Source organism: Solanum lycopersicum, chromosome 2 (assembly GCF_036512215.1).
Source record: "Solanum lycopersicum chromosome 2, SLM_r2.1".
Classification (NCBI taxonomy): domain Eukaryota; kingdom Viridiplantae; phylum Streptophyta; class Magnoliopsida; order Solanales; family Solanaceae; genus Solanum; species Solanum lycopersicum.
The window spans coordinates 58,995,686-59,022,821 of record NC_090801.1 but is presented as its reverse complement, the minus strand read 5'-3'; the positions used below and the strand labels follow the sequence as shown (position 1 = coordinate 59,022,821).

Here is a 27,136-nt window from a genome sequence, read left to right as displayed (position 1 = left end):
ACACATACGAGGCATTTTAACCAAATATTAAACGTTTAGCCTCTTTCTAATGCAAAATAAATATCTAAAAAATAAAGAAACATATATAAATCCCACTAGTTTAGGAGCTAGTTACTTATATACATTCTAATATGTAACATTATATATCTTATCGGATTTTGGTGCCTCAAGATACGTATACTCAAATTTAGATGTTATTTGTTCTAGATATATTGTATCCAAGTGGATTCATATATATATATATATCTGGAATACGTAGCGTATCTCGTGCGTCACTCTCCCATGTATCTAGTATCCCAGATACGTGTAAATTACTCTGGATACATATAAAAACACGTATCTAGTGTGATTTGCATGTATCTGGAATACTATGAATCTCGCTCGCCTCTCTTCCCAATCTCGCTCGCCTTTCTGCTTATTTTTGTGCATTTAGTAATAAATATACATGCATGTTAGATATGTAGAGAACTTTTAATTAGCAATAACATACGTAATATTTTAAAAGTATAAGTAATGGTAGTATATATAGTAGTAACTTGTATTTAATATTTTTAAAAGATAATTCTAGCTAAAACAAGTAAACACTCAAATCTCACTTTGTCAAAGTTTTGAAACCTCGACACCCTTATGTTGGGCCAAAGTTAATTTGGGCCGAGGTGTGACTGATCCAATTTACTGGGTATTTCCCTCACGATTCCCAAATCTTCCTCATTATTTTCTTCCTGTTTTTGGAGCACTCAAATCTCGATCAGATCCCATCACTCACAAATCACAAATATGGAGTCGAAAGAATCAAACAGAGAAGAGTTATCATCAGCAAAAGCAGTTCTTGTTGGAGCTTTGGCTCCAGGAGTCAACGTCTGTATAATTTCCTCCTTTACAATATGCGTTCACTTTAAAATTTGTTGATTCAAGTAGTTGACTTTTTTTTTTCCGGATTCAGGCTCCTACTTGGAACACACTAAAGATGGCATTTTTGATGCTTGTTGTGTGTCTTGCTGTTATGTTGGGGTTGGCTTTTTCTTCAAGTGACTTCTCTTTGACTCTCCATGTTGCGTTCCTCTTTTTAATAACTGGAACCCTCTTTGTACTTCTTAGTAGGTATGTTGCGGCTTTTATCATTTGATTTAACTTGTATTACTTCTTTTGCTTACATGTTAATGTATTATGTACTTCAAAACTGTTAACTAAGCTTGTATAATTTGATTTCTGTATTTTAGATAAATAAGTAAAGAATCCTTACTTTCCAGGTGTGTTTCCCGTAGTACCCGCAGTTAGTGATGAACTATAGAATTCCAGGACCATATGAATAGCCAGTTAATGCATTTGTTGAATTATTTCTTGGGAAAGGGAAGTTGATCTCTAGGAAAAAGAAGGGTTTTTGTAGACTTATTAGCACTAGTGGATGAATGATCCGCCTTAAGGTGTTTCATCCCCGTGTGTATCATATTCTTCTACAAGATGCAGGGAGAGAAGTATTCCATTTTCCTGGAGAGGTGAACTGGAAAATTTAAGAGTACGGTAGACGAACTAAATATTAATTGGCTGACATGGTCTTGTTGCTAGTTGGCAGTTCATCAGATTGTTTGTTAATGCATGTCAGACCTTCTTGTTGCCTAGCACAGTAGTAAAAAAGTTAAGACTGGAAAAATAAAATCTCACTTGATATTCTTTTGGAGAAACTTTAATACTGTTATTGTTATTAACAATTTTGAAATCTCAGAGTCCGTTGAGTATGATCAATCCCTTGATTAATGGTTAGAATGGATTTACTTTGTTGAGATATTGAACCTGAATTTAGCTTGTTGATTATGGCGTAAAAAAGCATTCTGATTGTTGTGAATGAAAGTAAAGGACAAACCTCTAAATTATAGATTGAATACTTGTTTGACTTTCAGCTCTTAGTTTACGATTCTGGGTTAGTAGCTGATCAAGTAGCTTTGTTTTTATTCTTCCATCATGTAGTTTGTTGAGTCCAAATTATTTCATGCTCTCACAACTCGTTAAAGAGAATAGTTGTGAAGCTTGTGCTAGCCTTACAATCTTTCTGCATGCCAGTGTGAGCAATCTGAAATGATGATTAAATTGTATTTAGCTTCATCCAGTTCTGGAACTAATTCTGGCCCCTCAAGGCTTTGTCTAGTGGTAAGAGTGCAACATGTGACGTTTGAGTTAGACTTAGAGTCTTAGACGCACATCATGAGTGCAAACCCTACAACAGAAAAGAGCTTGGTATTTAAGTTGAGAAGGGTAGGGGTAGGAGCAGCCATTATCTATTGAGTTTTGAACTGTGCGCCATCATCACAAACATAACTTGTTCTGAAGATTGATAAGAATACAACATTACCTTTATCAAAAAAAGTTATGGAACACATTTGGTCATAATGTTTAACATTATGTTATGGTTTTGCATATGAATCTGCTTTCAACTTTTCATGGTAGTTTTATGTTACAAAAGCTGCTTCCTCTCTCTTTTCCTCCTGTTTCCCATTGGCGCTGAGTGGCAGACTGGCTTTTGTCTACACTCTACAGTCTGTGGAACTGCTACTTATTGAATATAACATCTAGCTTTTGCATTGTTAGTCAATTTAAGTTTCACTTAATCCTATGAACTATTATATTCTTCAATTACATTACAATAGTTGAATGTAATGCATAGATCTAATGCATATTTATGTTTGTCCCTTTTAGGTTTTTAGCAGAGACTGGGTTTGTTTCCGTTGAACATCAAATGGAGGAAATAGGCTTGGCACCCAGAGATGAAGATACAAGCAAGAAGATCAGTTGAAGCTTTTAAAATCAGATTTGTCATTACATGATGATTTTCCATTAAGATTACATTTTGCGCGTGAGAATCATGATGAGTGAAAGCTCAAGCTTGAGCTATATGTCTTGTCAGAAAAGCAAAAGAAGGGGTGCCGTAGATCCTGTGCTCAATCTTTGCCATCCTCAAGGTCTTGTAAAACAGCTCTTTCAATGTTCCTTCGGTTCTTTGTCCTTCGACTTCCCTTTTTTCTTCTTAATGAAGCAGAAACACGAACAGCAGGGAAGCTGCAACAAGAATTTCATTTTTCTCTTGTTTAGTCTTTCACAAATGTTACTGAAAATCGTTATGTATATATAGGGGAGCTTCATGCCCTTGATCTGTATTTATCTTTTTATTTATTTGTCCTGTGATTCTATTACCTATTCCCTACAGATATGAAGATGCCTTTCTTGGGAGCCATAAGCTAACCAAGTTGATGTATGCCTGAGGGAAAGGGGTTCCTTTTGCTTTCCTTTCTTTGAAGGTAAGACTTCTTAATGCTAACCTAACTTTATTCTTAAACAATGCAATAAGCTCCATTTCCCACCTAACGAAAAAGGAAAAGAGAAAAGGAAGGTCACATTAATGAATGCAAATGTATCTTTTGGTTTTTATGTTGCCAGAAAGTTTTTGGCCTCTACAATATTGACGTACATGGTTACCTTCCTCATTAATTGGGCCTCCTGTGTGAGCTATATGAGAAAATCTTTTTCTGAAAGCCACTTTAAGGACTGCTGTTAACTATAACCACTATCTGTGATGTATTTAAATTTAGTCACACTTCTCTTACTGCAACTATCAACCAGTCACTGCTGCCTGCTGGTGGTGTCTTTATCTGAGAAGTTCGAGAATCAACTCAAAAGAAATCTGGTCTTATGATTCTTCTAACGACTGCATATTCAAATTTGATCATGGTGCTAAAAAAAAGAAATATAACTTTCTTGTAAGCAGAAGTTTGTTTGTGGAAAGGCATATTAAAAACTAAAGTATACAGAGTAGTAAGCAGCGAGAACTAGTATCAACCGGATTAAATTGTCTATCCAAGTATACATTACATAAGTATGCACCCCATTTGAACAGACTGTCCGCCTCTGTTGCACATATAAATAACCAATCCAGGGAAGCCGTTACTAGAATAAGATGTCCAACACAATTGAGAAAAACAGTTGAATTTCACATTTTGAACTTCATGATACTGACCTGAACATGTTTGGGACTTTCAAGTACTTTGCAAATTTTGGGTATGTCTTAAACAATAGCCCTAAAGTGGTTACCAATGCAGTTAGCCAGCTCTTTTTTTTTTCTTCCGAATTCAACCATCCGGCATCCCATTGCAAATTTTGGGTATGCCGTTACTATGATTTTTTTTTAATTTTAGAAAACATGTGCTCTACCAAAAAAGTAAATAAGAATGAGTTTGACTCGAACTTATAAAATATTATCTATATTCAGGTAAATAATGTGTTAAGTCTTTACAAAATAAACTTTCAGATTAGAAATATCAAATATACTATCCAAATCATATATGTGTTGGGAAAAATGGAAAAAACAAATAAATATAATAAAATAAGCATGCTGCATGATGGATGTTTTTTAGTTTCCAGTTAGTAAATTGACCATTTCACTGAGACGGACTAGGAAGTAAACACTTTGAGTAATTACTACTTCTTTTTGTAAGAAAGAAACACAGTACATACTAGTTTTTGGTTTCTAGTGAAGCTACGTCTCATGTTTACTAAGCAATTGATATATGCTAAGTTACATATTTATTCAGATAACTTGAGAGTCCATTGATACAAAGACTGTTTTAGAACCAATATTTTTTCCAGATTTACCTATTTATTTAATTTTTAAAAAAAGGTTTTTCTAAGGTGATGACTTATCTTATTAACTTCATTTGATTTTATTTTATGGCGAAGTTTTACAATCAGTATAGTTGTATGAAGATGATTAAGATTAGAGGTGGAATCCTTAACAGAAGTAAAAAATTGAAGTCATTTCTGGTCATCTGTCTAAAGTTTTTGGTGGACAAGAGTTATCACACACTTTTACTTATGGGAGGATGCAGGTGGTGGAATAGCCAAGGGATATGCAAGTTAGTCCTGTTGAATATTTTTGATAGACATAATCGGTTGCTCATAACTTGACTCTTAGAACCCGCTTTGATCTTACAATTCTTACCCTCAATATTTCTTGCACTCGCTTTTTTTTTCTTGCTTGCTTTCTTGTTGATTGTTTCAGCAACACTGTTTACTTCAGCAATTGCTCTTGTTTTGAGCCACACATACTTTATTTTAGTTTACATACATCACAAATCTAGCTTAGGATATTTGCTATTTCATTCTAGAATGTTCCTCCAACTACTTAATTCCAGAACTAGCATTTCTAGAATATCTCTAGACTTTTCAATGTAGAATACTCATTCTAGAGATCTTCCTTCATTTCTTTACAACTCTTTTTCTTTGTCGTGTCTTAGATATTAACTAGGTAATATGCCCGTGTTTTGCCTGGTCATAAATAATAATTGCATTGAACTTGCAAAGATAATTTTTTTTTCTAATATCCATAAATTAAAAATAATACAAAAATAGGTTTTAAAAAAAATATTAACAATATTCCAACATGAATTTGATTATTTGTTATTATCACAAAACTCAAGAACTTCTAATGAATGAATTATTCATGAAATAATAAATCATTGGTTCTTTAATCAACATTAAAAGGGAAATAAAAAAGAAAATAAGAATATATATACAAAAGCGTTTCGTAATTAAAAGAAACATTTAAGTTGCATAGATTATACAATTGTGATATATGTCTTAGGAGAAAATTCAAAAATTTGTGAGCATATTCAATAAACAAATTATGCTTCAACATGAAAGCAATTGTAACTTTTGGGCTTGTATAATGAATTTCGTTCATTGAAAAGTGAGAAATTTCATATCTATGTAAAAATAAATAATATGTAAGCTTATATATAGTACTTTTAAGTTATAGATTTTAATATAGAATATCAAAACATAAATTCTTGGAACTGAGTACAATAATTATTTTCTGCACATTGAATATATATACGATATGTTTATATGTTCATTATAACATGAGATAATAACTTTGCAGAAACATAAATAATAACTTTGCAGAAATATAAACAACAGAGTTTAAAACATGTACTCAAAAACAATAATTATTATCATAAGCATAAATTAATGAATGTAAAAAAACATGCCAGAATATGTAAAAATAGAATGAAGTAGAAAGGAAAAAATCGAGTCCACTTAATGCATAATGTCCCCTTAAAACTATTCTCCTCCAATACGAAGGGTTTAATGAATTACATCCTCTCAGGATTGAAACGATTTTATTGACCAACTTATTGATACAAAAATTGTGGTGTTAGTAAGTCACTCAACATGAGCAAAGTACACGAATGTTTAATTTTTGTGGAAGTAGAAGAAAAAGATCAGAATTTTTGGTTGTTCTAAAATGAGAGACAAAACAATGTTGTTAGTAAGACACTCAACAGCAGCATAGTGGACGAATATTTAATTTTGCGGAAGTAGAAGAAGTCATAATTTTTGTCGTTTTAAAATGAGAGGAAATCCTACTATTCATAAAAAACAAAGGGTAGTGTGAACAAATCTTTACTGTGTCTTATCAGAAAGGCTACAACTATTTGAAAAAGTTACAACCCTTCGGAATGTTCATAACCTTTCATAAAAGTCGCAACTTTTCATAAAGTCGCAACTCTTCATTAAAGTCCCAACTTTTGACAAAAAACACAATTGTTGATAAAAGTCGCAACTCTTCATTAAAGTCACAACTTTTGATAAAAGTCGCAATTCTTCATTAGAGTTGCAACTTTTCATTAAAGTCACATCTTTTCATGAAAGAAGAAGATCAGTTTTGGAAATAAATAAATTAAAACGGAATTTTTTTCTTGCGGTGGAGCCATGTAGGCGGGCCTAGGGTTCTCTTTTATATAAATATATGATTAAATTGGTGATTAATTCTTAACAAGTCTTGCATCATCATCACCCGAAAAAGAGTTATCTTAGAGGTCGAAAATATCAGTATTTAATAAAAAAGGATATTCAATATTTAATGATTTTTTTTGAAATATAAAATACTCATACCAAAATACTTAATTACATATGAAATCCATACATTACATTATTATATAGATAATAATTAATTAATTTGAATATAAACTAACAGAAGACCTAAAATCATTCAGACAAAAGTTTCTGACCTTTACTTTATTACTAAATATAAACACCCCTTGTTGGATATATCTTTTGACACACCTAACTTTAAGTTACTAATATTTAAATTAGAAAAAAAGAATATCGTTCATTAATCTTTATTTTTTTAAAAATATGTTGCTCATTTATTTTTTTGACTCGAGCTTACCATTATTGAAGTCTAGGATAGTTGATGGTCCTTCCACCAAAATATTCTGTTAAAAATTGCGTAGATAGGATAGACTTACTACTTATGTCTAAGTGAATACATGTATGACTGAAGTTGATGAAAATCTTGGGTTATTGTAATTTGACAAGGCCATTCTGACAACTAGTACCATTAGAAACCCATGAAGTTTAGTAGGCAATTCAATAACTTGATGAAAAAAGGTACCTAGTGAACAATAATTTCATTTCTTACCTAGGTATATCATCATATCAAGTCTTTTTTGTTGCATTTTTCTTCGTAATAAAAGTTACATAATCTTAATGCCTTGAGATTTATTAAAATATTTTACATTTTCTAGCAAAAGGGTATTTGTCACCTCCCATAAACATGTACCAGGTAATTCTATTTACCAAGGTTAAAATAGATGAGAAGAAATTACATAGTGTTATTTTGATGGGAATTGGATTTGACACTTCACGGTGCTCAATCCACTTCATGGACCATTAGGCTAAACTGTTGATGCTTTTTCTTAGATTAAGTGTTTGTTTGACTTTGACGCTAAAAACTGTTTACAAGTATCAATATATCTATTATTATTATGAAACTATATAAACAAGAAGAATAATGAATTAGGAAGAAGAGAAAAGACTTCTTATTCATCTTAAATTATATTCAGGATTCATGGATCTTATTTACACCGAAGGAAAATTCATTTATTTATAGGGAAAATCTAATATGGTCTTCAAATAGGATTTCTAACCATATTCTAAAAGGACTCCACATAATAGACATTTAGTATAATACAAATATGTTTATAATACTCCCCTTGAATGTCAGTAGATTATGTGCTTCGTTAAAACCTTACTAGATAAAACCTAGTGGAAGAAAAATCTATTGAAGGAAAAAAAGTACACATGCAATAATACACATCATGGATGCCTCATTAAAAATCGTACAAGAAAACCCAATGAGACAAAACTTTGTGAGGAAAAAAGAGTATATCACGTATTACCTCCTCCTAATGAGAACATCAATCCAGAGACTTGAATCTTCGTATTTCAAGCTTGTGCACCATCTTCTTGAAAGTTGTAGTTGGTAGAGACTTGGTGAATAAATCAACTAATAGTATTACTTGAACAAACGGTTGCATGTTGATATCACCATTCTTGGGAGCTCATGTGTGTAGAAAGTTTTGATAAAGTATGCTTCCTTCTATCTCCTTTTAAGAATTATACCTTTTAGATCAAAGATTTCTACAAGTTCCTTACTTCAAATTTTTTAAGCAAATAATCTATTGCCTTTTGAAAGCTCTTCAAGATATTCAATTTTAGTCATCAATTTGCATAACAATACTTGTATATACTTTATGCATCTTGAATTTATTTAGTCCTCCTGAGGATTATAAATAAGTTCTCCAAAAAATTGTATATGCTTTAAATTTTGAGCCCAACGAATATTTTCATATCAATTTTTGTCAAGTGACAACATTTAATATTAAACGTATGACATTTTCTAGTGCCTAGATTGCAAGTAAAATAAGCTTTACGCTTACCAAGATGCATCATTCCACTTTTTCATTTGATAATTATTTCTACACCAGCATGCTTTAATAGACGTAGAATTTATATCATCATAATCTTTTACAATATTGCGCTGTTGTATCAAAGATATCTTTAACGATATATCATTTTGTATCAATTACAATACGGCATTAACTTATTGAGATCTCATCACTTCATTATTTTTAGGTAGCTAACCCCTCATGAGGTTTCATAAAGTGTTATGTTGTAGGCTCTTCAAGTGCACATTGTGTCCTTATTGTGATCATTTTGATTCTTTGATCCTCCCCTTTTTTCAAAGATTATTTTATTTAGAATTGATTAGTCTATCATGCTTCATGGATATCGTAGACTCTATCCTTAAGAGACACAATATGAGTATTTACAACTTTTCTGTTGTATCTAATCTCCCCCTTATGTTAGACAAACTAACATATATTTCAATCTTTAACTTGGTCCTCAAATAAGATTCCTAACCATATCCTAAAAGGACTCCACATAATAGACATTCAGTATAATACAAATATGTTTGTAATAATTATATTTTTTTAATCAATTTTTTTTATCAAATTAAATAAACATATTCAAATTTTCAATCAATATTACACATAAATAAAATAAAATAAATTAAATATTGATGTTATATTAACACAACCATCTAAATATAATAAAAAAATATAAGGTAAAATAAATTTAAAAACTGTTCTACAAATTAAATCACTACATACATAAAATTTACCACAAAATCATATAATGTCCTAATTTTTTTCTTTTTTCTAATTCTACAAAATAGCATAAAATAATAAATAATATACAAAATGTAAGATATAAAATAATAATATATAAACATATTATAAAAAATAAAAATAAGTTTTTAAATGATAATATGCTAATTTATTAATGATATATTAGTGAATATCTCATGGATGTTTGGTCTTGAAAAAAAAAACAATTTTCTGCTTGTGTTTTTTTTAGAAGCAAATTTTTTTAGCTTCATCCCAACAATTTAAAAATTGGTTTTGCTTCCATTTGAAAATAGTTTTTCTAATTTGCTAAACACCTTAATTTTTCTTAAACATACTGTTTTTCTTCCTAAAATAAGTGTTTTTGGCCTTCCAACAGCAGCGCCAAGCAGGCTCTCTAAGTAGCAGAATTTAAACTAAAAAGATTTTTGACCTTTGAAAATAGTTATAGCAACAATTAAACCAATATATGGTAAGTTATAGCAATAATCAAATCTAAATCTAAATTAGATCACATAATCTCAAGCATTTCAAATTTAGTCAATACCCTTATAGTTTTTTAATTGATTGGTAGTTTTCTTTCCTTTTAAAATAATTAGTTTAGGGAGAAAGGGCAAATATATTTGTTAAAAAGGTTATACATATATACTCTCGTCGTTTAACAAATGGTGCAATTTTATCCCTTTTATTAATAGATCTATAGTTACTTGGACTATAACAAAATAGCTTTTCGCGGCAACAAATATGCACATTAATAGAGAATGCTAAAGTCTTTATCGACATTGGAAACAATGTCCCTGTAACCTTTAGTGACATTTACAAAGTGTGTTAATTGTCTCAAGAGAAACATATTTAGCGGCAACTAAGCTATAGTCATTAGCTTATAGCGCTAAAGATTATTTTTGGTGTAGTGCTAGTTGTTTAATTCCATAGAATGTCACGTGGCTTTAAAAAAATTATTTCACCTATTTTCTTTACCTCTCCAAACTCAACCCAACTAAAAAAAACTCAATCCCTCTGTTATGTAGTCATCACCATATAGTCGTGATGATGATCTAGTTTAGTCGAACAAGCGTCCTAGGTCTCAAGTCATCGGATTGATGATTGAATAGAAGAGGGATTGATTTTTTTTTCATTTGTGTCATATTTGGAGGGATTAAAAATGGTTGCGATAACTTGTTATAGTCATGCGACATTTTTGGAACTAAAAAACCAGTTTTAGGATTTGGTTTTTAATTCAATAAATATAGGTCTATTAACGATAAGGTAAATATGTTTCATTTGTTAAAGACAAGGTATATATAGATCACTTTTTTAACAAAAGACTCCATTTCAAAAAGTTAAGGGGTATATTTGTCCCTTTTCCCTTTTTCTTATAATAAATAGGCTGGTAATCTTAATAAGATGGTAAATACTTCCATACAAAATTAAAACACTGATGATGTAATCATCTTTTATACTGTTAATTTTTAGTCCTAAATAATTTAAAAGATGGGGGTTGTTTCTTGTTGAGAATTTATGAGCTTTAAGCATCTTAAATGGAATTCAATGTAGAAATTGCTTAGAAACAGAAATGGCATTTTCAGAAATTAATGAATAGTTGTCCAATTGTGAGAAAAATTATGGGATTACACTAGGTATATATTATTGTTTTTGTCCAATTGTGAAAAAGTCCTATGTTGCTCAGACTCTTCAAAAATGTCAATGGATGTGTGGCGGATTCTCCAAGCATAATGTATTTGTGTAGGATCCAACATGGTTGCTGGATCGAAAGTGAAGAATCCGTGCCACTTAGAAAAAGTCTATTAAACTAGCTCAAATTTAAGAAGGTTCACTAAATTTAACCGTCACCTTTTATGGTTCGAAGCTTTGGAGGTTAACTGTTGTAGTAAAGCCTGTTGTCTGTTTGTCACCTAAAAAACTCTCACTTGTACAAACAATTAATTTCATTTGCCTCTTTTGATTCCTTCTTAGAATTGGCTTGTGTTTTGACTTTGCTTCTTGTATTCATTCACACCTTTATTTAAGTTTCTTTCTTTCTTCATTTGTTGTTACTATAAAAAAGTTAAAATATCCTAGGAAAAAAAAACTCAAGGTACTTTATCTCAACTTTCAATGATAAAGTGAAAAGGAACAAAACTCAACAGAAATATTTTGTTCTTTTTTTTTGAAAAAATAGAATAAACAATGCATAAGAACTTATTACTATAACAATAACATACCTAGTGAAATGCGTATGAATTTATAAAGAACAAAAATTCTATGATAAAGAAAATGTTTAACAAAGAAAATGAGGAACTTATTTACTCATTAAAGCGTAATTATAAGAAGTAAATCATAAATTTTTATCTTTATACATATTGGTGCATTCATTAACAGATACTATAATTTCGATAAAATAGAAATAAAATTCAGTGATTATATGGGTTGGTTATCAACAAAATTAGTTTCTACCCCCCACCCGCAACCCCCCCCCCCACCCCTCCACCCTGGAGACAGCATTACAAAAGATAGAGTCTTTACACCAAAAATAACAAAAAGAAAGAAAAAAGGGTAATAAGTTTAAAAATAAAAAAAGTTAAAGGGTTAAATTAAAATGAGAGAAATAAAATGAAGATATATTTTGAATCCAATTAACAAAATATATTTTCAAAAAATTAATAATTAATTATTAAATATTAAAATACCAAAAAGAAAATATTTTCTTTTTTATTTTCTCTAACTTTTGCATGGTATGTCACTTACCAAGTTACTACACTTTCATACATTTTGTTTTTATTGCCACAATCTCATTGTCTAAATTCAACTCTCTCTCTTTCTCTCTCTCTCTCTCTGCGTTCTTCTTTGTGTAATCTAAGTGAATTTTGATTTTTGAGACTCTTTCTTCTCTTTCCAATCTTTCTTGCCCAATTTTTCTATCCCTTTTTTTGTGATTAATTAAGGCTTTGCTTTTGATGATCATGGCCAGTTTAGAGGCTCAACGCTCGTAAGTTTATGTGTTAGGTCACTAGTTAATTTATAGTAAAATCTACTGTCCTCAGTTTCTTTTTATACTTACATTTTTAATGATTGATACTCTCGATAACCTTTACCTGTCTACTTTTCTTTGATTTGGTTGAATGTGATTTTTTCCTTTTGGTTGACTGTTCTTAATCATGGTTTTCCCTTTTTTGTTTGTGTTTTTTTAGGCTTGAACTTGCCATTCTCGATTATATGTCTAAAAGAGGTTTCCATCGGACTGGTGAGGCGTTCTCCAACGAAATTCGTGCTAATCAAAATCTTGTCGGTAAGTAACTGATTTCAATGAATTTTATTCTTTTAATCAGATGCTCAAAACAAATCTATAATGAATTGAGATATGTGTTTTAATAATGGCTTGTTGTTTACCTGAAAGAATTGTTGCTACATATGACCATATGGTGGATTGTCAAACTGTTGTTTTTGATAATTGTGTAAATACGTTGTAATTACATAATTTGTGATGTTTTTATTGTATTAATTGTCCTCCACTATCAAGCTTGGTGTAATGTTTTCTGATTTTGTGGTTCGTTTCAGCTATAAATTCTCCTCATGAAGCATTTCTGCAAGCGTGGTGGAGTAAATTTTATGAAGCATACAGTTCTAGGTTTCCTGACTTTCCTGTCTTCGATGTTGAATCCTTTGATAAGGTGTTACCTGTGGACCTTTTCTATGCTCTGTTCGTTCATCTTTAACTGGTATGAAATAATTGCTAACTAAATGTTTGATTTTAAATTCTCAGGTCGCACAAAGCGTGGACAATGTTGTGGGTGATTACTGTCCTTCAAATCAATCATATGCTTCTGATCTTACAGGTGCAAACATATCTGCTATGATGCCAGAATCCAGCAGTCCTGATCTTATGGACCCTAGCCTTTCAGCTTTATTGTCATCTTTTGATGCCAGTTATCTGTCACTGGATTTATCTCCTCCAAGGGACATGACATCAGGCTTACACTTACCCGAGATGAGTGAAATAGGTGACATGCTTCCATTGGCAAGCAATGCTGGGTAAATAGCATGTTATGTTTATTGTTAAACTGTTTATTTTTGCCTCATTTTAATACAACGTCTGCCTAGTTACTTCGACGAGGATAAAGGTATAGCCTTTAACGCGATGTGGGTTTTGTTTTACTTAATTGATGTGATATCATTGCCTTAAGCTTCTAAGGCAACAATAGAATATTGACCAAAATCACGACTGTGTCATGCTATTAATTATGACCTTCTGATATGTGAAATGTGAAGAGTTTCTTGCAAAACTTGGCTATTAAGGGATGCTCGTTAGTCTAATAAGTAGAACCAATTGTTTGGCCTGTAATATGAGAAAGATTTTTTACATTATCTTGATAGTCCAAATATTTTTTGTATATGGAACCATTTCTTTGTTTATGTAATTTTCTTATCAGAATCTTCATATTTTCTGTGTTGTATGTCCATATCCTTCAGCTATCAAATGCAGCAAATGCCAACTGTTCCCGCAGAGTGGAATGCGAGAGTACGTTTACATTTCCCCGTACATTTTCAAGATTTATAAAAAATAATTAGTTGAAAATAATTGACTAGTTTTTATTCTTTGCAGGTTGACATACTTGGTGCAAACTGGGGAGGACCTATGCGAACGGAACCACATCTTCATGCGGCTACAAGCGCTTTGCCTGATTTACCTGAACTTTCTGATGCAGGTTTGTTTGTAGTTTAGCTTTTATGTTTTGCATTTAGTTGGTATAATTTTTGTCTTTTGCATTGATAATGTTGATTGTTTGAACACTATGATAATATGCAAAATCTTTTAGTATAAAACAATCCATTAGATGGATAAATGTGCATATATTGAAGAAGACTGTCTCACCTTTTAATGTGTAGCAAATTAAGAGATGCATATGTAATCAGATTAAAAATCGTTCAATTTTTTCTGATATATTGAAAATGTCAATTAGGTTTTGCTAATCTCCTAATTAGCTATCAGTCCCTCCTGTACAAATTAAACACTCCTCTGTTTTAGTAGGAAACTAATAACAGATACTCTGCTGCTCTTGCTATCAGGCTCTTCAACCAACTGCTTCTGAATGCATCAAACTCTCCATCCAAATAAAGATGTTGACATTTTGAGAAATTTGCTACTTTGTTAGTTACTATAATTAGGAAAGGATGTCGTGCGAAGAGAGAGTGACCTATTATCCTTGAAAAGGATGAAGAGACATAATCTGTTACTTCTTGATATACTGAGTGAGCCTTATATGCTCGTGTAATTCCAGCTTTATCCATGAGTACCCCCTGAGTGTATTGTGTTGAATAACTTCTGATACGAACATTTCAAAAGGTATTAAAGGAGTACTCGATGATGGTGATTGTTTTCCCCCAAATTATTAAATGCTTGTTGCTATTTTGTGAATCAAATTGGAGAGTTGGGAGAAAAAGCTCTTCTTTTGATAAGGAGGAGAAGAATCTCTTCAAGAAGTTGTTATTGCTTTAGCTATTGGTAGAAAAAGGACGCAATGCTATTGCAGTGCACAGGTCAAAACGTACCGTGACCATTTAGATGTTTTGTCTATCTAGCCTTTACCCATAAAGTAATGGTACATTTGTTGGATTCACATAGGAGCATGAAGCTTAATTAAGTTTGAGGCTATAGTTACATCTAGAATGAATGAATGGTGCATGATTGAAGCTATAGTGCTGATGTTCTTTTATTCTGACAATTTAATTTATCCTTGTTGTGTCATACAATAAATTAAATTGAACTCTTGATGTATTCTTAATAGATTATGAAGGTAAATCCAAATAGGGACGTAGAAGAGTCACAAGTTGTGATATATATCAGGTAACGAATATTCTATTAGAAGGTTAGTAATATTGCTTGATACAAAAGATGAAGCTGATGAAGTGCATGGCCAGTCTCTTAGTTGAAGTTCTATAGGCTAAGATTCCTCACAGTCGTATTAGGATGGATAATTGACCATTGTGGCTTGAAGTAACCTTTAACAGATGAGATAGATTTATTTGGGTAAGTGATTTATCTTAGATCTTTTTGGATTGGCTGTGTGATGGACCAGGATGCATATCATTGAGGAAGTTTCTGTGATTCAAGGTTTAGTTGAAAGGGAAAACTGGAATAATGATTTTTCAGGGGATGGGGAATACCTTGTTGGCCTGTTGGATATCTTAAGGTGGATATGAAGGAAACTTATAAATGGTTGGTAAAAGGGAAATAGATCACATTTCAGTTCCCTTGGGATTCCATAAAACTTACCAGTCTTCCCTATTTTAAGCTCAGAAAACACAGGTCAAACTACATACAGAAGTTTTTACAGAAATACCTGCTCTATTGTCACTTCACTGCCTGTCAGTCAGTGGTAAAGAACCAGCAAGACCTTATCAGCAAAGAGAAAGGGGTAGGATCCACCTAAATGAGAAGCTTTACCTTCTAAGGGTCCTTCCCATTGTCTCATGATATCTCATAGAGGAGGAGCAAGAATGGTTTAAGAGCTGCCAAAGACTTCCCAAATCTTCTTTTTATAACGGTGGTGTCCGGGCCAGCTTGTGCGCACCTCAATTAATTCTACGGTGTCCCTGCTACCTCACAAGATTTCTCAACTTGGGACCTGACTTTTATGTTGTTAAGCTAGAAAGGATCCAAAAGGAAACTCATGTCACAATATCCGTCCATACCTTGTCATGTAGCTGATCTCTCTTCCAAACAAGCTCAGATAATGAAGCTCAGCTTGAAGCCATCGTAAAGTGTCTAAAAGTTGTTGTCCCTAACCTTGATCAAGTACTACAAATTCTGAAGTATTTTCCAGTCAACGTAAGTTATTTCAAAGTTTACTCGTCTGCAAGTGGTCAGTAATCATTTAATCAAGGTCCTTCTGATTTCACCAAGGTCAAATTAGAAGCTCTAAGTATGTCTACGACTTTACTAGTTGTCAGTATGGAGAAATTCTCAGACATCCCATGAGAAATTCTGTCTTCCCCTTTTAAATTTTTGTAAGAGTGAAAAATTAATGTAATACATACTAAAGCAGAAACCTTTTATATTTTTCTCTTACACAAGTCTTAAATAAATATGCTCAGCCAATAAAGGCTTAAATGTTATTCTGTATCGTAAAGGTAATTGTGTCTTCTGCTACAAATTTTGTAAGAACCATAATTTTGAATCAATAAAGATATAATGGATTCAAAGTGGCGTTATTTGTGATAAGCTTGACCAAGATCATATTTTCAAGAAAATGGTCATAAAACAAACTGATACATCGCGCCCTTGTGATATTCATTTGGGTGACTTGTGACACAACAATTTTGTTCACAAATCTCCATATCATGCTCTTTAGCATGAATCACATTATGGGCAATTTGAATGGTTAGATGCAGCACAAGGTGTCCTCCTCAACATGTCAACTCCTTGCTCATAACTAAGAGATACTGAACATCGGTAGTCATTGCATAGCTTCATAGGATTTTGTCATTCATCTTAAAAGATTGTTGATCTTACCATCAATCTACAACACTAGTTCTATTCAAAAGGGCCTACTTTCTACTTAAGTTTGTTCCAAATGACCTTGAACTTGTTGCCTTACATGTATAGTAAGTTTCTTGTTCTTTAAAAATCGAAGTTTACAACGCTTCATATTGTTTTTAAAGTGATATGGCGTTCCATCTACTTCTTATCATTTCAAAGTGTTTTTTCTTTTAACCTTCTTCAAGTAGTTTTAATGTGGTAATTACTCAAGTATCTTTGTTTTACTAACCACACTATCTACTTTCGAACAAAATCATGCAGTTGCATCAACTTTGTTGAGAATATAATTAAGCAGATAAACTATGCTCTTTATGAAAACTTAAGCTTTTAGATGAGATAGTCACACACTTCAACATGACATCGAAGCCTATGACCGTCCTAGCCGCAGCCTATCGTCATGAAGAATTTTCACGTGCTTGACCAAAAAAAAAAAGAATTAGACCCACACATGAGGGAGAGTGTTGAGAATATAATTAAGTAAATGAAAGTATGTTGTCTTAAAAATAAAATAAAATGAAAGTATGCTCTCTCAAACCGCTTATGTTTGTAGATGAGATGGTATGCACGTCAATATGTTTGAATGTGCGTATAGAACTTTTCTCGCTAGGAATCCTAACTTGGAATGCAACTCATGCAAGCGATAGTGTGGCTTGGAATAGTTTTTTTTTTTGTGTGTGTGTGGGGGGATGGGGTTTTCTGGAGGAGAGAAAGTTTGTACGTCGGAGCGTTTTATATCATATACTAATCTTGGAGTATAGAATAGAAGGTTTCCCTCTTTACACTTGTGCGTGTTTGGAATATTTTGAGGTTAGAGCTGACAAAGAAGTATATTCCTACAAGTAGTCCTTGCTTGTAAAAGAGTTTATAATGAGAATCAACTGAAGCATATATGAACAAAGTCATTTTTAGTGAGACAAAGGAGTTATGGTTTAGGTTAGCTCTTATTCGAAGAAATTAGAAACAACAATTAGTAAAAGACTAATTGTCTTTTTTAATTTATTTTTAATAGAAATCGAAGATATCAAGTTAGGAATTAATCTAACCTCTTGTATAATCGTTCTTATATGGTTGGAAGGTAAATCCATAGTTACCACACACAAAGGTGTAAAGAAGGAAAACCTCTCAAATAATATTAATCGTGTCTAATAAAGATAACAAATCACCCCTATAGATAAGACAAACTCACAAACATATCTCAAATAGCATAATATTCAAATCCTACTTTTATGGAAATAATAATTAGGAAACTTTAAACTAGGAGAACATGTAAAAAATTAGTTGTCAAGAAAAAGGAAAGAAATGATAAATTTCCACCAAAACTCCCAAGTGACTTCAACACTTTTTGGCATGCAACTTCAGTATCTTTTGGCCTTAAAAACATTCTGCACTTTCAGCATGCAAATAAGCTTCTCTTTGGGCTTCTTTTGGAGTCCATGTGGGTTCTCTTGGGCTCCATGTAGCCCCAATTTTCCCCCTTTTGGACTTAGACTTGGACTTGATATGAAATCGTGTAGCACTTAACCCACTTTTCATCATCATTCTTGGGCTTCTCTTCCATGATACATACCTTCTTGATCTCTCATTGAAGCCCGTCAACTTTAATGCAAGTAGGCCAACATAGATGCTATCAATAGTGTTGCTCCAGAATGATCATTTGGTAAGTTGTCACTTAGGACCCGTTTGGCCATAGATTTCCCAAGTGAAATTTTGAAAAAAATTTGACAAATAGTGTTTGTTCATATAATTTGTTATATTTTCGGCAAAAAACCTAAATTCCCTAATAATAGAAAAAATAGTATTTGAGCCAAATCTCATTATTTTATAGCTTTTAAAAAATCAAATTCTACACCAAACTTTTAACTTTTACAACACTATTTATGGTAGTTGTTTGCACTGTATTACATAACTTTTGACGTGAACATCATGAATGTGATGATATGGTTGTTGAAAATGACAAACAATCGGCTCAGGGTAATAAAATCATGTGCTTTGTCTACTTCACAATGTATAGCATGATGTTTGTCGCACTCACTCGAAACTACCACATTACTCTAGTATCATGGACATTACTTGCTATTTGTTGCTATGATTATCCAATTGACTTGTTGTGGAATTCATGGATCTTGTTGTCAACGTTTCTGTCTTGCTGTATAATACAAACCTACAGTTAGTTTTGTAAAAGTGACATATGTGAAATATGTTTCCCAAATATTATGGCCAAAAACATGTCATCAAAAATATTATGGTCAAACACATGGTGAAATTTCACCCAAATAATATTTGTCAAAAATATTTGGGAGTATGTGGACAAACACTAGTTTAGAATGATATATTGGTGAGTCATGCTACCTTGATATGACTATTACCTGGACTATTTGTGGTGAGAACTTAATCATTTATTCTTTAACTAGCGTAAGCTTATAAATGAGTTTCTTAATTGTGATCACATACTTGGATTATAAACACTAGCCCAATACGACGATCACTAGTACGATTTTCACTATGATTCTTTAAGCTAGTGCTTCCATATCACATGTGCGGCACCTGCTTGCTCAATACGAGACAAGTAAGGATGTTTAACCTCTTCAAAGAAGAGGGACCTCGGTACATCCTTAAATTGCCATTGTTCGAATTCAGATCAAAGGAAAGGAATGAATATGGAGGATTGATGACTGTCATTTTAGCCTTTAATAGGCCTCACGTAGAGCCAACATGGAAAAAAGATTCTTGAATGGTAGTTCTTTCTATGTGATTCTCTTCCAAACCCAGCCAGGCCACGTAAGCACCACTTCTGGTGGAAATGACATGTGATATAGATTTATAAATGCAACTCGCATGGGTCAAAGGTGGCTCTTGTTAATTAGTTATCAAAAAATACTTAGTTATCCAACTAATAAGTACATATGCCTGTTTATTTAACAATTTTGGTGTGTGTAGCCTTAAGGCCTACTCATATCTCGAAAATAATTGTTTTGACATAACTCTACTCGCTCAACCTTAAGAGTTATCTTTAGTATTACACTTATAGCAAACAAAAATCGTTACATATTTATTAAAGATGAAAATAGTTCCTAATTTGATCTAAAGGTATAAATTTATTATACTACATCTATATGTGCATGTGAGTTTTAGTTTGGGCTTGAACTCAAGTTCAAGGTTGTTAATTCACTTGTTACTATATCGAGTCGTTCTTGAACTTGTCTACGTATATTCGAATTGAGCTCTGCTCCAATTTGAAGCCAGTTTGATATCTGAGCTTGAGTTTGGGCTCAACTTTATAATATAGCTCAAGGATGAACAGCTGAGCCCGGCTTGATCAAACTACACCTGTAATATCTATAGTTGATTCCCATTCGCTTTGTGATTATGCCAATGGGAGATTACCTTTGTTAAAATCTTTACAACTATGAATATATCTGAGACACTTCCCCATTTTGGTAAAGATCCATGTTGCTGATTGAAGTAAGAAAAGGATGAACATATGACAGCTTAGGTATACGATCCACCAAAGGAAGTATGTGGCAGAAGCATTCAGTAAAGTTCTGAAAATAGAACTTCGATACAATGCACTTCCCCTTTGCATCTTTTGGTTTTTGACGATGATACTGTATGTGCAATTAATTTCCGTTCACTTGCTGAGCAACATTTAATTATTGTGGATTCTTAGTTCTAGTTAGTTCCAGTTTCATTTTGAAGGTTGATACATTATCAATTGGAAGTTGTCACAGCAAAAGACACTAGGCAAACTAACATGGAAGGATTATGAAATAAACAATCTATCTTCAAAACTTAGATTCAGCAAAGCAAAATAGTCAGTGTGATGGGTGCTCTTCATTACATGTTCTCTTCAGAATAATCACCATGAGAAGTGCTTGCAGTGATCATATACAGGAAATTTTAATTCTTCTTAACGATTAATTGTACAATGTGACCAAGTAGCTCGGAATTGAGGCTTAGTCGTTGTTGATATATTGTACAATGTTCCGTCAGATTTCCTTTTGATCTTCTTTTTGCATTGTACATGCAGGGAACAACAGATCTCTCCAACAAGCATCTCATCGAGGATGGCCATCTATTGTGAGTACCCTAAACTTTTGCATCAATAGAAATGTTTAGTCCATTATGATGTTTAGGTTCCGTCAACTTTAAGTTAATTCATTCCTTTCATATTTAACCCAGGACGTTGGCTCAGTTCCCCGCGTCATTAGCCATCAAGTTGTGCATCCCAGTGTGATAGTGCCAACTCGAAAGGAACAGTTCCCGATAAGTACATTCTTCGCTCAACAGAATGTTTTACCAAGCATGGCAGTTCAAACATGGGATAAGCTCAGACTTCCTGCCCCTGCATGTTCTGGAGATCTTTTTCCTATGCTCACTCTAGCTGACTCAAGTGTAAAAGATGCAGGGGTAAGTTGAATACTGAAGTAACCATCCTGCTCCTAGGGTTGTATCATGCTGCAATTATTTTAGCCGTGCAATAGACCATCCATTGGTTTTCAGATTTTTTTGGCCTTCGAAATCACAGTGTAAGACCTTGTATATTAAGTTATTAATAGTCAAATAAGGTAACATACGTTAAAAACTCAACTTTAAAAGGAGTAACCTATGTAGCAGAAAGAAAACTGCAACAAAAAAAATCGAAGTTTTTGCATAGTCCAACAATCAACATTTTTAGGGCCAAAAATAGGCAATCCCTAAGTTGCTCGGACTCTTTACTTTTGGTGCCGCACCCGTGTCGACACAACGTGGGTATGTGTGTGGGATCCGTATCCGATTTAGTCAACTGATTTTGGGTACTTTGACCAAAATCAATGGGGAAAGTCTGGACAATTTTAATGATTTCTGTGATCAATACAAAAGCTAAGGTGAAATTGAAGAAAATGGAATACATTTTATATATAAATTTTTATGCGACTCTTTTTTCTTTAATATCCTTCCAGGATTCTCCTCAAAGTTCTCCACATAATATCATATTTTAATTATTTTTAGGCAAATCCCCCCACCTGTATCCATCACATGGATCCATGTCCCTGAATCTTAAAAATAAAATCATGAAGGATCCGACTTCTAGATACCCACCCGAGTCCGAGAAACTTAGGGTTATCCTACTAAACTGATGTGATTGAGGTTTCTTTCCTGCCTTACTTTTTCTTCTTCTTCTTCTTCTTCTGGTGAACAGATGCTTGGTGAGACAAATCTAAGAATCCCAGAGAATTCACCAGCTGACCAGCAAATAGGAGGAATTATGAGAAGGTTCGGAAAGCAACCTGTAGTGCAGGAGCACAGAAACCAGCTGGGACTGCAGTATCCAAATAAGGTTGGTCTTAGATCATAAAGGCTGTCACAAGTATCTGGCTTATTTGAATGTCTTCAAATTTCTTTTAGCTGTACCAGAATTGAGGAAACATGTCTACGCCCTTATTTGGCTTCTAATTTCTTACATGCGTTCTGTATCAGAGTGGCACAAAGAGGAAAACTCCATTGAATTCTCTGGAACCTGTAAGATCATTCTTCTGCATCTACTTCTTATGCCCTTCATGTGCTGGTGATTCTATTTCACTCGTCACTGATAGACATCATCATCTTTTCACCATTATATTCACTTGGACGCTTGCGTATGAAATGTCTATATGTTCTTCATCTGCTTTTATTCCTGGCTCATTTATATATTCCTGAGTTGTAGGTTGGGAAAGAGAAAACTCCTGTCGCTAGTTTTGCTGCGCCTGCACGCACTCAAGCTGAACGGGAAGGTAGGTGACAACAACCTTAATGGTCCCTAAGAAGATTAATATTAAGAAGGTTGCAATTTATATTATTGATGGTTGACAGAAATAGTTAATCCTTAGACAACTGGTGTCCCATTTTGTTAGGTTCTATACTCGCCCATCTAGGTTGTGTCTAATCCTAATATGTTGAAGAAATAAATTGTCCAAGAGAACCCAATGGTGCAGGTTTATTAGCATTATACCCTGATTCATTCTTCCAGGTGCCAGTAGTGTTTTAGGTACTGTATTGGAAGCTTCATAGCACATATATGATGGTATATGGTTGACCTTTGATATATGATATTGTTCTTTGTGATAAACCTCTTTTCCTAAAAGCAAGTAGTGTTTGTCAGCTTCTCACGGTGACAAATAGATGGTATTGTCTGTAAGCTTCTCTCGTAAAAATTTGCCAGATCTTACATTTGTTCAGTATAACTCTTTTTTAAAATGAAAGAAGACAAGAATGTGATGTCCCACCAAGGTTTTGAGATTAAACACTGTAGCTTCTGACTTTGTCAGGCTCTTACCCTGATGGATAAATTGCTAGTTATCTCATATCGGCATAAAGGATAATTGACTTCATTTTGCTATGCAGGCAATTCATTGAAAGCGATTAGCAACCTTCACACAAACACTAGCAAGCTCCTATGTTGCCACTTCGATTCAGAAGGAGAGTTGTTGGCTGCTGCTGGACACGACAAGAAGGTTTGTCTAATTAATCTTCAACAGGATTCTAGTTGGTCGAATAGGCGAGCCCTTATCTCAATTTCTCCTGTTAACAAACTTGTACGCAATTTATGCTTAGGTACTGATTTGGAAGTTGAGAACTAACAATGTTTATAGTGGAGAAGGTCATGCTCACCACGTTACAGATGTCCGTTTTAGACCACACTCAACAGTGTTTGCAACATCTTCCTTTGACAGAACTGTGAAGATATGGGATGCAGCCAAGGTACTAGCTCTATTTGTCATTGCAGATCTTTGGTCGAATGACTCTTTCAGTTACTCTTCTCTTAAGTTGTAACAGCTCACAAGTAGCAGTCAGCAGAGAGTCCAATCACCAGGATATATATTTATCAGTTCTATGATTTCGTTGTTCTTGGTCCACATTATTTCTTCTGATTTTTGTGCTGATATTATCCTGATTCTTTTGCTTGTACTTAAACGTGAACATATATATTTTCTTAGCTGCTCAGACAATTGTAACGTGACATTTATGGCCAACATTCTTTCTCTCTGTAGTAAGGATACTCAAAAGATTTATCGCAATTATACCAAATATCAGCATCATCATGTTATGTTATCTATAATACATTTCATTTGAGTCGATATTTGAGGACTTGCTGTTACTAATACATCTTATGAAGTCTTTAGACCTTCAGAACCTTTTGTCTTTTCTTCTGGTTATCAGGATTTCTCAAAAACTGACTTAATCTCTTGAATTGGTACTTTTTGACCTGTGTCTATTAGTTATTACAACTTTGATACTGTACATATCTCACCATTTTGTCATTATCCAGCCAAGCAACCCTTTCCAAAACCTTGTCGGGCATGTTGAGCACGTAATGTCTACGGATTTTCATCCAACAAAGTTGGGCCTCCTCAGTTCTTGTGATACCAGCAACGACATTAGACTGTGGGATGTCAGTAGGGGTGAATGCGACCTCATTTTTAAGGTTGGTGGCTCTAGTTCCTTTCTTTTTTTAAAGATATTTATAAAGAGGTTTCTCTATTTGATAAAAAGGCTCCATAATTTGATATTTAACTTCCTTTTATGCTTCCATTTCAATTTGGAGATTACTTAATTACTTGATTCTAAATCATTCTTGAATCTTCTTTTTCATGACTTCCTGCATTTTATTGTGGGAAATGTTTCTCTTTATTTTTTCTTCTTCATTCTGAGAAAATTCAAGGTTTTCAAGACCAGGTTGGTCATCATTGTGATTTAGAAGGCCGAGTTCCGATGGCAAAACTCTAAAAAGGGTCTGGGGACAAAGAAGTCCATACAAGTTGTGTGAATAGACATACAAATACATAGTTGAGGAAATAAAAGGATTTTCATAATCTTATATGAACCAACATCCATATCACATTCAACAATGCATTGTTCACTGTTCTAAACAGAGTGGGTTACAAAGAACTTGCTATTATCATTCACTGCAAAATTGTTTGATTAGTTCTTGGTACAAATGCAGGGAGGTAGTAGACACGTTAGATTTCAACCTCAACGTGGGGACTTTTTGGCAAGTTCTAGTGGAAATGTTGTAAATATTTTTGATGTCGAAACTAGCAGCATTCAAAAAAAGTTACTAGTAAGATACTCATTCTTGATCATTGATCAAACTTGTTTCAAAATTTCTTTTCTGTTGCATTACCATATTTTATCAATGTGGTTTCGTTTCCTTCGATTTATAGGGACATGTCAAAGACATCCGCTCAATCTGCTGGCATGTGACTGGGAGATACCTGGCATCCGTGAGTGAAGATAGTGCACGGATATGGTCTGTTAGTGATGGGAAGTGTTTATATGAATTGTGCTCTGGTGGCAATAAGTTCCAGTCATGCACTTTTCACCCAGGGCACGTTCAAGTGTTGGTGATTGGTTCCTTTGAGGTATGGTTAATACAATGTGGTCATTTATGCTGAGGTTTTTGAGCTCATAGAATTTAAAAACAACAAACCTAACTTAAGATGCTTGGATATTGAACAATCCTGAAAAAGAAAAACAAAAACAAAAACAAAGAACTTCTCTCTTGGTCAGCCAAATCTAAGAGCTGGAAAAAGAACATTAGGAGGGTAAGAATATGCGAAGTCTGCGATTTTGGGTTCTATTGCCCGTATAATGTCTCAAAATGCTCAGATTGATATGAGGTTTGCTTCTGATTATTTTGCTATATTTTCGTCTCAATAAAGAAAATGATAATTGCATATTTTGATTTCATCTGAACATTTTTGGCTTTCCTACTTGTGTCTGATCATTCCACGGCGCTTGAAACTTCTTCGTTGAGGGAAATTCATGAATATAAGATCTCCTAATGGAGTTATTGGTGTGTCAGATGAAAGCTTACATGTTTGAAGTTTATTCATATGTATAGTCGTTGATTTGCTTTCTCTTTTTCCGTCTTATACCTGTCTAATGTTGTTGCAGTTCCTAGAGCTGTGGAATCCTTTCTACCAGAGCAGCACAACTCAGTCATATAGTGCACATACTGATATAATTACTTCACTAGCAGGTTCACCTTTGGGTGGAACCATAGCTTCAGTGAGCCATGACCAGTGGATCAAGATATGGACCTGATGCTTCTTTGTGGATCAAGATACAACAGCCACCTTCTTCATTCTCTTATCAAAATTACATCACTATTTGAATAATGAGTTATTCGAAAGGCTGTATCAGACACCAACTTTCGACATTTCTTTCAAACTTTTCTGCTCTATTTTATCATTTGGAAGTTGATACTTAACTAAATGTATGAATGCAAGGCTGTATCAGTGACTAAACCTCCTTGTTCTTGTTAAGCCACAAAACTTTCATAGATCTCCTGCTACCTTTTGTTATTCATGATTGCTTTTCTCCTGAATGATTAGATTGGTGTCAAGTCCCTGAATTGTCAGTTTCCTTCTGATGCATTAATCTCAGCGTTCTGTTCATTTGATTGTTGGCCAACTATTCGTGATATTGTCAAAAAAAATTACAATTCCTCAAGTTGTGAAGTATAATTTCCATGTATCATTGGTGTCATGCCTTTTCGATGCGTTTTTCTTCCAGGAGTGCCGTCATCGACTCATCGTGAAGTATAGTTTCCACAGCTCATTGTATTTAGTGCAGAAACTAGAGACAGAGACGTGCAGGAGGAAAAGAGGAAGGGGAGGTACAGACTAAGAAACTTTGGAGACTTGTAAAATTAACAGTAATTTAGAGTCATACTCTACAAAAAGAATTTGAGTGACCTACCTTCAAATAAGACTCAAATGTTAGCCTTAAGTAAAGAACTCATTCAAATACGTCTACTCTTACGGGTGATTGAAGTTAATGCAACATGTAGTATTCTATAGAGAAATATCAGGAACTATTTCCCCTCAAAGGCCTTTTCAGTCTACTAAACTTTCATAATGTAATTTATATTTGATGTGTGGTTTGTGAGCTACTGTACAAGCTCGTTATATAAATCTATCAAGCTTGCCAAGTATAATTGATATTTCGTATATAATTTACATCAATTCAATACATGCATGTCATGTGTTAAATTTATAATTCATTTTAATTAATCTTAATTAATTAACATGTGTTTTACTTTATTAAATTACATAAT

General features: G+C 33.4%; 2 protein-coding genes across 2 annotated transcripts; both read left to right on the top strand.

Moving 5' to 3' along the window:
* Positions 1-648: 648 nt before the first annotated feature.
* On the top strand, positions 649-3,161 carry LOC101254754 (uncharacterized). Its single transcript, XM_004232846.5, has 3 exons — positions 649-858; positions 944-1,101; positions 2,692-3,161. The coding sequence occupies exons 1-3, from the start codon at positions 778-780 to the stop codon at positions 2,786-2,788; spliced, it is 336 nt and encodes a 111-aa protein (XP_004232894.1). The 5' UTR covers positions 649-777; the 3' UTR covers positions 2,789-3,161.
* Positions 2,814-26,361, top strand: LOC101255055 (transcriptional corepressor LEUNIG_HOMOLOG-like). The gene is made up of 18 exons (XM_019212304.3): positions 2,814-2,954; positions 3,200-3,290; positions 12,710-12,807; positions 13,077-13,189; positions 13,282-13,550; positions 13,989-14,037; positions 14,122-14,224; positions 21,086-21,135; positions 21,238-21,465; positions 22,238-22,375; positions 22,516-22,557; positions 22,742-22,808; positions 23,419-23,528; positions 23,629-23,775; positions 24,344-24,499; positions 25,019-25,135; positions 25,239-25,436; positions 25,972-26,361. The coding sequence occupies exons 3-18, from the start codon at positions 12,735-12,737 to the stop codon at positions 26,119-26,121; spliced, it is 2,010 nt and encodes a 669-aa protein (XP_019067849.1). The 5' UTR covers positions 2,814-2,954; positions 3,200-3,290; positions 12,710-12,734; the 3' UTR covers positions 26,122-26,361.
* The last annotated feature ends 775 nt before the right edge of the window (positions 26,362-27,136 follow it).

Bases quoted from the DNA above. Each gene is read 5' to 3' on its own strand.
- LOC101254754 (XM_004232846.5), top strand. From the start codon at position 778: ATGGAGTCGAAAGAATCAAACAGAGAAGAGTTATCATCAGCAAAAGCA. The intron at 859-943 runs GTCTGTATAATT...TTCCGGATTCAG, and splicing joins CTTTGGCTCCAGGAGTCAAC to GCTCCTACTTGGAACACACT. The intron at 1,102-2,691 runs GTATGTTGCGGC...TGTCCCTTTTAG, and splicing joins CTCTTTGTACTTCTTAGTAG to GTTTTTAGCAGAGACTGGGT.
- LOC101255055 (XM_019212304.3), top strand. From the start codon at position 12,735: ATGTCTAAAAGAGGTTTCCATCGGACTGGTGAGGCGTTCTCCAACGAA. The intron at 13,190-13,281 runs GTGTTACCTGTG...TTAAATTCTCAG, and splicing joins ATGTTGAATCCTTTGATAAG to GTCGCACAAAGCGTGGACAA. The intron at 25,437-25,971 runs GTATGGTTAATA...ATGTTGTTGCAG, and splicing joins TGGTGATTGGTTCCTTTGAG to TTCCTAGAGCTGTGGAATCC.